General features: G+C 43.9%; 1 protein-coding gene across 1 annotated transcript in view; it reads left to right on the forward strand.

Moving 5' to 3' along the window:
- The first annotated feature begins 4,391 nt into the window (after positions 1 to 4,391).
- The window catches only part of LOC310839628 (uncharacterized protein), an 89,206-nt gene continuing 79,712 nt past the window's right edge, over positions 4,392 to 13,885 (forward strand). The window contains exons 1-4 of the mRNA XM_083728340.1: positions 4,392 to 4,422; positions 4,799 to 4,859; positions 6,376 to 6,512; positions 10,223 to 10,283. Of these exons, the coding sequence (XP_083584466.1) occupies positions 6,395 to 6,512; positions 10,223 to 10,283 (179 nt within the window). The 5' untranslated portion in view covers positions 4,392 to 4,422; positions 4,799 to 4,859; positions 6,376 to 6,394. The remainder of the gene's footprint in view (positions 4,423 to 4,798; positions 4,860 to 6,375; positions 6,513 to 10,222; positions 10,284 to 13,885) is intronic.

Consider the following 13,885-nt stretch of genomic DNA (forward strand, 5'->3'; position numbering starts at 1 on the left):
AATTCATTTAAAGTAGTTTGGTGTTCCCTTATCACCTCCTTTCTTATATTGGGCTGCAGCTCTCTCCTTACAACATTTATTCTGTCATCACCAGGCTGGGCATTGCTTTCCTTTGGGGTGAAGACATGTACCCACCCATATATAAAGGTAAAGGGACCCCTGACCATTAGGTCCAGTTGTGGACAACTCTGGGGTTGTGGCACTTATCTTGCTTTATTAGCTGAGGGAGCCGGCATGACTAAGCCACTTCTGGCGAACCAGAGCAGCGCACGGAAATGCCGTTTATCTTCCCGCCGGAGTGGTACCTATTTATCTACTTGCACTTTGACGTGCTTTCAAACTGCTAGGTTGGCAGGAGCAGGGACCGAGGAACAGGAGCTCACCCTGTCACAGGGATTCGAACCGCCGACCTTCTGATTGGCAAGCCCTAGGCTCTGAGGTTTAACCCACAGCACCACCCACGTCCCCCATACATATACCCACCTATATTCTCGTACTTCAGGGTACTCCAGGTACCATGAGGTGTTGAGTGCCAATGGCACCAGCTTCCCTTGCCCCTCATCAGGAAAGGTTAGGCAAGGGGCAAAGCAAGAGCTGCTACAGTGAGGGAGAAGCAGCTGAGGGCACTTTTACAACTGCAGTTGCAGTTTTGAGCACTCCTGAGGATTCTGGAAGGGCTGCAAGGTTTCAGAAATGACGGGAGAAGTGCTGTGATGCATTTTTTAGTGACCAGCGCTAGGCTCAGGATACAACTTATAGGGCCAAATTCAACTGAGTGGTCCCACTGGAGGAAGAGCAGCTAGCACAACAGGGCTCCCCCCATCTCTGTCATCAAAATGGCTCAGGTGTGTGTCTCAGGAAGAGCACCACAACAGTACACAAGGGAGGAGAGGGGAGATTGTTCTGGGGGCCAAGCAGAAATGCCTGTGATGACAGATTCCTGCCACTGAAAGCAAAAAGTGGACAAAACATACAAAATCAAAATTCTCACTCTGTAGCAGACCTGGTTAGAGCTAGGGAAGCCCAACGTGCTTCTTTGTCATTTGGGACTACTGTACATACAATGTGAAGTACAGGTTGCATTTTTTGTCATTTAATAAATTAAAAATAGTATTAGTCCAGACCAGTGAACAGTAGATTCCACCTTCCTTTGCTTTCTGTTAGTAAAACAGGCCTTGGCTGACAGTTTCTGTCAAGAAGCTGTGGATGATTTTGGGTTAATTTAAATGTGCAGAACAAGCATATTGATGGTATCCCCCTACGATTGAATCACTACAGGCTGCAGGTTTCCCCATGTTAAAAAAACCCAGGGTTGGCTGAACCATTAAGCAAAATAAGCACGAGCTTAGGGCATCAAGGGAAAGGGGGCACCACTGAAATTTTCCATTGCCAGATTCTTAACATTCATGGTCAGAAATTGCTTAGCTGAGCGTTCCTTTTCTGAGCTGAAGTATATTAAAATCCCAACAGAACAACTATGCAACAAGGCAGGCTGGATGCTGTATCTCTACTAAGCATAGAAGCAGATGTGTTACGTAAGGTTAGTTTTCAGGATTTGATTAAAGACTTTGCATTACAAAAAGTAGGGGAATTATTTTCAAGTATAAATAAAGTTGAAGTATACGAAAATAAACATTATTTTTCATCTTACTGTAGATTTTGTTTCCTTTTGAAAAATAAAATTATATTTTACAGTTTATTATTGTTTATATTTTGAAATATATATATATGGGGGCACCCAAATCTTTCAACTGCTTAGGGCCTCTAAAGGTCCAGCCCTGTTAAAAAACACCACCACCAAACATCTCTGCTTGTGGAAAGCTAAATGGCAGAGAGAATAATTTAAGTTTAGCATTTTTCCCTGTCTACATATAGTGAGTTTTTTGTTTTACATAACTGGTGCATTCAAACACACAATCCCCTTTGCATTCTAAAGCAGTGCCTTTCCGGAGGGATGTCTTCCTCCATGTGCTATTTTTGCATGTTTGAATTGGACCTCACTTCAGCTCTCAAGAGAGCCCAAATCTGCTCAGAATCTCTTCCCACAGAATTCTCCAGGGGCCAGGTCATGATGCACTTATTCTGGAGGCACTGGAAGCAATAGGCAAGCATTTCTAGATATATGAACCAATGAATACAGCCTAAAGTAGAAGGGAAGCATGAAAATCTGTGGTGGGGACATGCTTTGCACCCATCAGAGTACTCCAGACTCACACTTCTGACCTGCTTTTAGTGATGTATTTAGCCCCCAAAATGCCTTTAGTCTCAGAGACTTTACATGTCTGGTCCTAAATAAGTGCTGAAAATATTCCACAGTAGAGCATGATGTTCTAGCTAGTTTGTGTTCCCCAGGGTGCTTTTGTGCTTGGACACCAGTGTAGATGTTCCAGCCGTAGGGACCAGATAGTTCAGATATCAAAGCCAAAGCATACTTTATGCCCTCTTCCTTTTGTCTGGACTGTCTTTTGCCTTTTAGGGGATCTGGGTTAGTTTCCCAGTGTTCAGAGCTGTTGGAAAGAAGCAGGAGGGAGCCAGGTTTAATTGCTACTTGAGGAATTATTGTGCGCGGAACTAATGCATAAATGCACAAGCCTGGAGGTTAGTGAGGGATACCATTTAGAGCAGCCTTCACTAACCTGCCGCCCTCCAGATGTTTTGGGACTGCAGCTCACATCACTGGTATGCTGGCTGAGGCTGATAGGTGTTGCCACCCGAAACATCTGGAGGGCAGCAGGTTGACGAAGTCTAATTTAGAAGGGTGCGTGTCTGACGCCTCTTCCGTCTCACTTCAGACTGCCTGTGATTGCTTGTCAAGAGTGTTTCACTGGCAAGGAAATGGATTTAGCAGTTGTGCTTGAGTGGGTCAAACCATACAAATGACCCCAAAAAGCAGCAGTCTGACCTCTGCTGATAGCATTGCTCGAGCTATTAGGAAGTATTAAAAAAATAACCGCAGCATTATTACCATTTTATGCAAGGCTGGGTCTTCTGATCTTTGTGAGCATGACTGGGCGTCACCTGCATATTGATGCCACTGCGCTTCCAAGCTCCAGACACCCTTCCTTCCCCAGCAGATTCATGGAGAGCAGGGGACATGCTGGTGACGGGCTCCTGTAGCATCCTGCCAGCCAAAGGCCACTGAGTAGAACGGAAATTCCCCAGCACCACCTTTGGGAACATACTTTTCAGGAAGGCCTAGAGGCACCACGAAAACAGCACAAAGAGATCCAGGAGAATCAGCAAGGTCATCCTCCCCTGTCCATTCCTCAGCATTCACCATGGCAACCAAGGCAGTCAGCTCCAGAAATGAATTTAGCATGAGCAAGTCCTCTTTTAAAAGGGAAGTAGGAATGCTTTCTCTTTTAAGCTTTGCAGGTTTAGACACCCCCTCGGGTAGCTTCAGAAGGGGATTAGAAAACTCCACGGAGGATAAGGCTGTCCAGTATTGGAGGCAGTATACTCATGAATACCTGGGAATCTCAAGGGGGAAGAATGCTATGGCTTGCTGGCCTGCTTCCCACAGGCATCTGGCTGGCCACTGAGGGAACAGGATGCTGGACTCTTCATATGTTCTTAGGGCCTTCCTGTGGTGAATCTACCACATCATGGGCTCTGATTCCTCAGAGAATTCTTTGGGAGGAATTCAGCACTGCTGTTCTGACCCACCCCAAGAGTAGTTGTTGAGCTTTTTTAGGCAAAGTTACTGAGGAAAAAAATCGCTGTTTTTCAGCTATTTTTTTAAGGGGAATCGGCAAAGATGACACTGCCGGCATGACTTGCCATATGTCTGGATTTTCCTGGTTTCCTCCCGGACACTTCTTCCAACTGCATTATTCCAGGTATGTCTGGGAAATTCCAGACATATGACAACCCTACCCATGCCCTGTTTTGGGGGGTTCTTCCTACCCTCCCCAGAGCAGATTTGGGGGAAGGCACAGAAGTACATAGGGAAAATTGGCGGGGGGGGGGGAGCCCGACTGCGCTAGCTTCTGCTAGCCCACTGAGTTTGTTGAATCCGGCCCTTTAACTTCCATCCCTTGTGATAGGCCTCAAGTACTTCTGAATTCTAACCCAGCTATAGATGCAGATTTCCACATAGTTTACTTTTTCCACAGCTTTCACAACACAAACTGCAAAATGTGATGGCAGCCACCAATTTAGATAACTTTAAAGAAGCTTTGACAAATTTATGGAGAACAAACCTACCAATGGTTTGCAGTCATGATGGCTGCATACTACTAGGGACTCAGCTATACAGCCGCAAATAAAACGTTTTAAGTGTGTTGTAAAGTGCATTATACAAATGTGATACTAGATGGCGATAGTGATCTATGGCAAATGCAATATCTTTTTCAAAACGTTTTTTAAAAAAACATTTTTGCAATTTTTTTATATGTGTCTACATTTCACCTAGGATCACAGGTACTATGCTTCTGAATACCAGTCACTGGGGAGCAACAGCAGGCAAGGCCTACTGTTCCTATGATCTGCCTCTGAGTTTCCTGGAGGTATCTGATTGGCCACTGTGGGATGCTGGATCCAATGTAGCGTATTGGTTAGAGTGTTGGACTAGGATCTAAAATTTACCAGGCAAACTTAGGCCTGTCACAATCTCTCAGCCTAACCTACCTCATAGGGTTCTTGTATGTCGCCTTGAGCTCCTTGGAGGAAAGGAGGTCTATAATTATATTAAGGGCATAAATAAGCCTTTGGTCTGATCCAGCAGGGCTCTTATGTGAAAATGGTCTCCTACAGAATTTCAGCTCCTTATAGTTTAAATCTGGGTCACTTTTGGCAGATCTTCAGGAATATGCATATAGAACTGTGAACATTTTGACACTACTTGGAAAAGAAGGACAGTAAGTACCTGTGAGGCATAGCAGAGTTCCAAAATTCCCCTTTGAAGCTCTGTAGAATAAATGGCTCCCTGGGGATGATACAAGCAGTGGTGCTCTCAGTTAATTTTAGACCATTAAAATGGGAGGAGGGTGCTTGTCTTTAGATGGTAATGTGTGTTACTTCAACAAACTGAATCAGGTGGACAAGAAACTGAATCAGCAACCCTCTTTGACCTAATTTTTTTTAAAAAAGTATTTGAAATTCAAAACCATTACAATAAATGGGAGGAAAACTTTATTTTTAGGTGACTATAAAATGAAGAAAATAAAACTAATGCTATGGAAGAAATAGCAGTAGGAATGATATTTTAAATGGCTCAAACACCTTTTTTCCCCTCTGGTTGTTTTATGAAAAGGTCAAGTATTTGAAAAATCGTCTTGGTGAGGAGTTATTTTCTGATTTTATAAGAAAGGCCTATTTGGTTGATTGATAAAATATGAACTGTTTGAAAGATTTATAGGTGTCAGAAATCCTGCCTAACTTTTTATATTTAGAACATCCGCACTGGGTTATTTTAAAAACTGGTATTTACTCATGTAATCATTTGCTTTTTATGTGGGACGTGAACTGGGCATGTGACTACTGCGCTTGATACAAAGAGAGGTATGGGCAGAACAAAATGCTCAAATTGCACCATTTTGAAAATGGCAGTCCTGTAGGACAACAGCAAAGCAACCATCACCTGTGTTTACAGGATACCCCCTTTATACCTTAGACAATAGCCTGTGTAATAGTTACGAGTTAGCCCATTTTCTGCTTAGGTTGTTGAAGTTGCAAACTCTTTGCCATCAAAGGCAGAAAACAGATAAAAGTTCAAAACTTTTGCTAGTTGCCCTAGTGCAAGTCATCTACTTTTTTTTAAATAGACTTTTCACAGTTTCGAAAGTGATGGAGACATGTGTTGAAAAGTGTGATTATCAGGAAGACATGTAAACACCCAGAAAGAAACTTAAGAATGAATGCTCCTTGTCATATAACCGCCCCACAAACAAATGAGAACAAATACTCATTAAAGACCGCACATAGGCTTGCCACCACATTAGCTTTGCGCAAATAAATCAGGAGGAATGCTCATTAAATAGATCATCTAGAGACGCCCCTAGTGTGTTTTGCAGATGAATCATATCCTGGATTTGAAGATTCTGATGGGCTGCTGATCTAAGCAATGAAAACACAGAATATTGGTCCTAAACCCTCATTGGTCACTTTGACAGGATGAGATCTCGTTATGGCTTTACCTTGTGGAAGTACTGATTCTGTGGCAGATGACTAATTTTCTCATCCTGTGGCTCCACTAAGATGTCAACTCAACGAAGGGTTTGCTTTTTGCATGTAGCAATGGAGCATATCTCGTGTCCATCAATTCCACACAGGTACCATCACTCGGTGACTGCAAAAACTGCAAGTCAAAGAGAAGTAGCCCCTGTGCAAAGACCTGAATATCCATGTATCTAATTTAAATATATTTACCTCTAGCTTTGTCGTCTCTGCTCCAATGGAATTGGGCTGCTGCTGCTGCTTCTTTTACCAAACATACACACACAACTATCCCCAGCTGTTTCCTGCCATGACTTGTGCCAACTGCTCAGCTGCTCTTGGAAAAGGAAGGAGAAGTAGGCTATTGCCAGGCTGGTCAACTGGGAACTTGTGAGGGAAACTTTAGATCTTACCCAGAAAGCAGATGGGAGGAAGCACTTCCTCTTCGTACGCTTCCTGTGTATTGTCTAAAGTGGAAACTTGCGCATCTACCCTGTGATGATGCATGATTTCTGGATGCAGGTATATTGCATATTGCTGGGGCAGCGCATGATCTGTGAGTTTTGGCTTTGCCTAGAAACCATAAGGAGTTACTTCCCCCCCACCCCCATCTCTGTAATATTTTGAAGCCATTCTAGCTGTGTCAGAGCTTTCTCCTTTGGCAAGAGTTGGCTTTTCTTTTTTGGGACTACTTTTCCTACTTTCCTGGTCAAACTGACTAGTTATAATGCTGGGGATTTTTCTGCCTCTCTCCATAGCACATGCCATGCCTTGCCTTGAGTTTGTTCACATACTTGAACTTTCTGCAGTTATTTACACCTTTTTGCTGAATTGGGCATAGGGAGCCCTCCTGGTAGTTCCTCTGCATTCAGAGGCTTGATGCGTAGCGGCACAGGAGAGGGCATTCTCTGTGGTGGCTCCTAAGCTATGGAACTCCATCCCTACAGTGGTGTGCCTCTCACCTTCATTATACAGCTTTTGGAAGATGCATCTTGTTGTTCTGGCTTTTGACACTTGAGGTGAATGTTTTTAGGAGCCCCCTTATTTTTACAGTTGTAAGCTGTATTAAATTGTTTTTAATATATTGTTTTAATGCTATAACCTGCCCTGGAATGCAGAGCGGGTTATAGTAGGCATGCCAACTCTATGGGACCAAGGTGTTTTCACCCCCCTCAATATCTGTTGGGAGGGGACTGAGCCCCCTCAATGTTGAGGGGGCAGGGGAGGCTGAGCATGGAGCTGAGCATGGCACAGCTTCAGTGGCTGGATCCTCCTGAGTACAAGGAAGGAGGAGCCACTGGCCCTTTGAGCCTCACTGCTTCGGGCTCTGCCCTCAGCTTCCTCCCAATGATGTAATGACGCATGCACATCATGTGTTGTGCACATGACATCACACATGTGCACCACACGATGGGGCCCCTCAATCTGAGGTGGATGTTGGCACCTCTGGTGGGTATTAAATGAATAAATAATACTTGACCTCTGATTTTGGCACACTTGCAGGGAAGAGCCACAGCTCAGTAGCAAAACATCTATTTTGAATGCAGAGGTTGAATCACTGCCTTCTGCAGGCAGGGCTGGAAAAGACCCCTTTCTAAATTGCCAGAGATGTGCTACCTCTCAGTGCAGAGCTGATCTGAGCAAGGCAGGCCAGCGATCCAACTTTGTAGTTGACAGCTTCCAAAGTTGTGTAGGATGATGGGGGATAGATGCAGATGACATTTTGTTGTCTTCCAAATGATGCCAGTTGCTGCATCATTAGCCATCTCTTGATAATCTTAGCTGTGAACACCCTAGTTTTTGTGAAGGCTTTAAAGGTGGTCCACCATAGCATCTTGATTTCACCTACTTCTCTCAAAGGCTTGTGGGTTTTATACAACTGATTACATGGAAAATGGATGGAAGACACGTGTTTTTGGTTCAAATAAAAGGAGAGGAGGGGAAAAAGTACGGACACAGGCAGCACTGGTTCCAGCAATTTACTGCAGAATATCTGAACCAGATGCTGTTAAACCATAATTCCAAGCAATTTGCCAGAATTATGTATCTACTTTAATCTTTTGAGTCAAAGTTAGGCTATGCATGGTTTGCATTACTTGTATATATAAACAAAACTGTGATGCGATTACAGCTAATATGAGACAGATAATGATAAACAGGCATGATTTCACTAACTGCTGTCCTAGCTGGGGGAAAATTGCAGCTTTCTTTGCTAACTGGGGATAGTCTATCATAAAAGAGTCTTCAAAATGTGGCTGCCCAGATGAAGACATTTCCAACAATTTCATTATTCATAGCTATGCAGAAGCAATGTGGAGATTCAGCAGACTTTTGTCCCAATTTTTAGTGACAACAAAGGCTGGCCCTTTAGAGGTCAGACTATAGCAATTAGATCTGCCTTCCCCAACATTAGTGCCTTCCAGGTTTTGTTGAACTCTCAGCTCCCATCAGGCCCAACCAGCATGGCCAATGGTCCGGAATGGTAGGAGTTGTGGTCTAACAATATCTGAAGGGCACCAGGTTGGAGAAGGGTGACTTAGATGTAACGACATGGGGGGAATGTATTTGCATGAATTGATCAGTGGTTTGGCATCTGTGGTCCCACAGATGTTGCTAGACTACACTTTCCATCATTCCATCATCACAGGCCATTGACCATATTGTCTGGAGCTGATGGGAGTTGGAGTCCAACAACATCTGGAAGACAACACCATAAATTGTCCCACAATAGAGCCACAATACACAAAAAAAGAGTTGCTCATGGGAATCCTATTATGTAAGGTACCATTTTAGCAAATTATGAGCTGTTGAGTCTGGCATATGCTGAGAAACAAAAATTCACCTTGGAACAACGGAGTATGGAAACAGATGACTGCTGACCATATGAAGATGATAGCCATGGAAACATCTCCTCCGTGGCAGCCGTACCCATCTGGAGAGGCCTATAGAATCTGTCACATGAGAAATCAAGGATGAAGACAAATGTGGCATTTTTAGAGCAGTGAAGACCCCAGTTCTATTCAGTCCAAGCATATATTTTCTCTCCAAGGTCAAGCTCTGAAGCAGAAGCCGGCTGTGCATGAGGCTCCTGTGATGATCTCCCCCTCCCAATTCCTGGAGCAGTTTTGCACTTAAAAAAATAAAATGAATACTAGTTTATTAATTACATGAGTTTTAAATAATTAACTTGTTAATTGCTTGATTAAATCTCCATTGTTTGTATATTAGAAACAATGAATTGAAACAAATTGCTTCCTTTTATATACAGTGGTACCTCAGTTTATGAACTTAATCTGTTCCGGAAGTCATTCTCAAAGCGAAATTGTTCTTAAACCGAGGCACGCTTTCCCTAATGAGGCCTCCTGCCGCCGGGGCCCTTCTACCGTTCAGCTTCTGGTCTTGGACCGAGGTAAAGTTCACAAACCAGGACACTACTTCTGGTTTTGTGGAGTTCGTAAACTGAATACAGTGTTACCTCGGGTTACAGACACTTCAGGTTACAGACGTTTCAGGTTATAGATTCTGCTAACCCAGAAATAGTACTCAGGTTAAGAACTTTGCTTCAGAATGAGAACAGAAATTGCATGGCGGCGGCGCGGCAACAGCGGGAGGCCCCATTAGCTAAAGTGATGCTTCAGGTTAAGAACAGTTTCAGGTTAAGAACGGACCTCCAGAATGAATTAAGTTCATTCTGTAGTTCGTAAACAGGGCTGTTCTTAAACCAAGGTACCACTGTAAATAGTGACTATATGTGTTACAGTAGGCATTGGCTTAGAAAAAGACATTCCACCTGGGATGAGAGAGAATGCTTTTTCTAACGTGACGCCTGATACTCAAGGTTGTTTTTTTTAAAAAAGATTATCTTGTTTAAGTAGATGCAGAGGTTTTTAAATTATGACTGAACTATATGCAGCCCATTACTAAAATGCAGAATGATGTGCTTAAATGTTGGTGTAGTGTATTGCTTAAAAAAATATCAGAGCTGGACAGAATGCTTGAAGCATGTGGGGAGGACAAGATTGATGGCTCAGTGTCAAATTGCTGTTATGCATGTCTGTCATTTCAGTTGCAAAGCAGAGAGGAAACTGGGAGGAAGCTGAGCTTGCACTATTGCTGAACAATTCATGGTAAGATCTGTTCTGATATTCCATTAATCTCCCCACCCATTTCCACGGCTGTCTGGGTTTCCAAGTAGTTGCAGAGGTGTGGCACTGCTTAGTTTACTGTATAGCAGGAAGCTACAGCTAATTGCCTCTCCATACAGTTCTATCCACAATACAATATGTATTTAAGCAGATGCCATTTTGTTAGTGGTTATCTATTTCCACGCAGGGTGTCATAATTATATTTAACATTATAGAACTCGCTAATACAATAGAGTCTTACTGTCTGACTGTTTTAAAATAGAAATTCTGGCTATCTACCTGTACATCTGTGCAACTGCTTGCATGCAAATAGCATCGCAGCTAATTCAAATGTATGATTATCTAGATATTTTCCAGGTTGTTTGAACTGGAATGATGCTGTTTCTGCTTATCTAGTGTGGAGAGCCAGTGTGGTGTAGTGGTTAAGAGTGGTAGTCTCGTGATCTGGTGAACCGGGTTCGCGTCTCCGCTCCTCCACATGCAGCTGCTGGGTGACCTTGGGCTAGTCTCACTTCTCTGAAGTCTCTCAGCCCCACTCACCTCACAGAGTGTTTGTTGTGGGGGAGGAAGGGAAAGGAGAACGTTAGCCGCTTTGAGACTCCTTTGGGTAGTGATAAAGCGGGATATCAAATCCAAACTCTTCTTCTTCTTCTTATCTAAGGCCATTCATCTAAATTGAATTGTACTGTAGCTCTGGCTGCTATTCTGTGTATATTCCTTACCACCTGCCCACAAAGCCTCCCACAAAATATAATTGTAACTTTGCTCACTGAAATGGGATCTCAGTTTAGCAAATAGCACATGCCACTGCATCAATATTGTTTCACACCTCTCCAATCTCTAAGCAGTGCGAGATTCCAGGGGTTCCAGATGCTTACCCAGAGTTTGGTTTCCTCAGAATGAAGAACAGCAGAGACTGTGGTGTCTTTAGGATGTATGGCTTATTTACACATACCGTATATACAACCTGACCCTTTAGTGGAGGGGCTCACAGCATTAACACCCCAAGAGGGTCTTGCTTCTCCCATAGCCACAGCCTTGGATTCCAACAGAAATCAGGCACAGCTCTGTCTCCCAGCTGCCCAGCCTGCTTCCAGCTTCCAGCTCACATCCCTTGACTCTGGCCTTTGTCTTTGTAACTACCAGCCAGTTGATGGAAGGGGGCCCACCCATTTGTGCTCTGGCACAGAGCCACTTCCTTTGTTACCTTAACGACCCACACTAAAGCGGTTATCAAGAAACTTGTCTGGCTGTTCCAGCAATTGGATACTTGTTGGATCCAGGAATTAGAAGGGACTCAGACATACAGCCTAACCCCACTCCCAAACTCACAACAATATATTTGAATAGATGGTTTCCATCAGTGGCGAAGCTGCATGCTCCGCTACGGGGGGTGGAGAGCAGGCGGGGGCATGGCTGGTGTCCCCCAGGGGGGGTGATGCATGCCTGGGGGGCAAGGCACACCGCCCGGGAGGGCATGGTGTGCTGCCCGCAGGGGCGTAGTGCGTGTTCTGGGGGTGTGATGTGCTGCCTGGGGGGCGTGGCACCCGGCACTTGCGTGGGTACACGGCGTGTGTCTGGGGGGCGTGCGCCGCGATGACACCCTACCGGAATAGTGGTGCCAGGGGCAGTCCGCTCCTGCACCCCTGTTCCTCCGCCAGTGGTTTCCATACATTTTGTAAAACCTTTTCCTTTTTGTGGTTAGAGATTAAAGCATAGTTTCCACAAATAAACAGACACTATTGACACGAAGTACCGTAGTAGTTTCTGCTTCTGTCCAAAGACTTGTTCCAGTGTTAAAATGGGAACGGATCATACTGTGTGTCAGTGGCTCATAGGATTGGCCTGTAAGATATGCAATTTGCTCAGTGCACTGCGCTGCTAACAATGTAAACCATTATACTGCTGACATCAGGCACAAACTATTTTATTTTAATGTGGCCTTCTTTATTTTGGTGAGACTTAGGCAGGAGCCATGCTGGTTGTTGGAACCGATCCTTAGCAAACAGCCAGTTAAAACATTATTGAGGTCATAGATGGTAAAGAACTCCTAAGCCCCATCTGGTCCTTCTCTTTACTAGTTGCATAATGCTCCCTGTAAAACATTCCCATGGGCTTTTCCCAGTCTAGCCAGAAATCACTTCATTCCCTTTGTTAGGCTGTTTTCCCGTCATCATTCTCTCTATTTCCAATCTCTGTTCAGGCTATGACTACTAAGGCTTATTTATGCAGCCCAAATGGTATTACCCACACATAGGAGGGAGATATCAGCAGGCTTGGGGGAGGGGGGAGAACCTGAAGATTTCTACAGGATTACAAAAAAAAAAAAAAATCTTCAGGAAAACCTCTTCTAAGTTCCCACCCCTAACTTTGAAACCAGTTCTATGAGAATAGAGTATGCTTGTTGCCTGTTGGAAGGGGGAGAGAGAAATGGAAAACTTGTGGGAGGACTGGAACGGAATGGAATATCCCTAAAAACTGCATGGATGGAAGGAACAGTGAACAGGAGCACTCTAGGCTGTGACATTTTAATGGTTGGCTTATTTTAATTGGAACTTTTTTCCCCTGTTGGTTCATTCTAAGTGAGACCTAAGTGAGTCTGGGGAATCAGAGAAAAATAATTATATGCACAAAAACGGGGAACCTGCAAAATTATGTCCCTTCATCAAAGTTTCCCTTTGAAACCTAATTGCAGTCTGCTGCTATCGGGCCCATTCTCCAGTAATTCTACTGGGTTTTCTTACCAACCCAGATAAGCACCCAAGCCCAAGCCCAAAGCATATAAATTAGTCATCAATGATTATCATGGGGGGTGGGGATACTTATATGTCAACCAAAATAACTTTGTTGCCTTGTAAACAGCATACAAAGATGTAACTTTGGGCAAACACTTCCTCCCCAGAGCCCTCCAGAATTTCAGGTGTGAAATTCTGCAATGGAAAGCCTTTTTTACTTGCTTAGGGTCTCTATGTGTTTTTAGAATCCTTCTATTAAAATATCTTGTTCTTTTAATGCCACCATCACCACAGAGGTGACTGTGTATATTGATTGAAAATATATTGTATTGTAAATTTTAAATAAATGTGTTTTGGGAGTGCGGGGGAAGAATCCTTCTAGGGTTCTAATTACACGGGGAGCCTAAATGAGTAGAACCAGCTCCCTTCTTATTCTTCCAAATCATGGCAGGTGATAGGGAGGGGCGGAGGCAGGAAAGTCAGCAGAAAAAGAAAGTGGAGTGGGAGTTCTCCTCTCATAATAACAGAATGTGGGGTCATTCACCGATGCTGCATGTTGGAAGAAAACAAAAGAAAATCCTCCTCCACACAGTGCGTAGTTGAACTATAGGATTTGCTCCCACTTGAATGGCTGTAAAAGATGAGGCAAATCCATGGGGGATAAAGCTATTAATGGCTACTTGCCACAATGGCTATGCTCTACCTCCAGTTTTTGGGTGCAGTTTGCCTCCAAACGCCAGTTGCTGGAATCACAAGTGGGTAGGGCGCTGTTGCACTCACAGCTTGCTTGCCGACTTTCCACAGGCATCTAGCTAGAGAACAGGATGCCCAGACTTGACAAGTATTTGG

The sequence above is a fragment of the Podarcis gaigeae genome, assembly GCF_964106915.1.
Source record: "Podarcis gaigeae genome assembly, chromosome: 2".
In the NCBI taxonomy this organism is placed as follows: Eukaryota; Metazoa; Chordata; class Lepidosauria; order Squamata; family Lacertidae; genus Podarcis; species Podarcis gaigeae.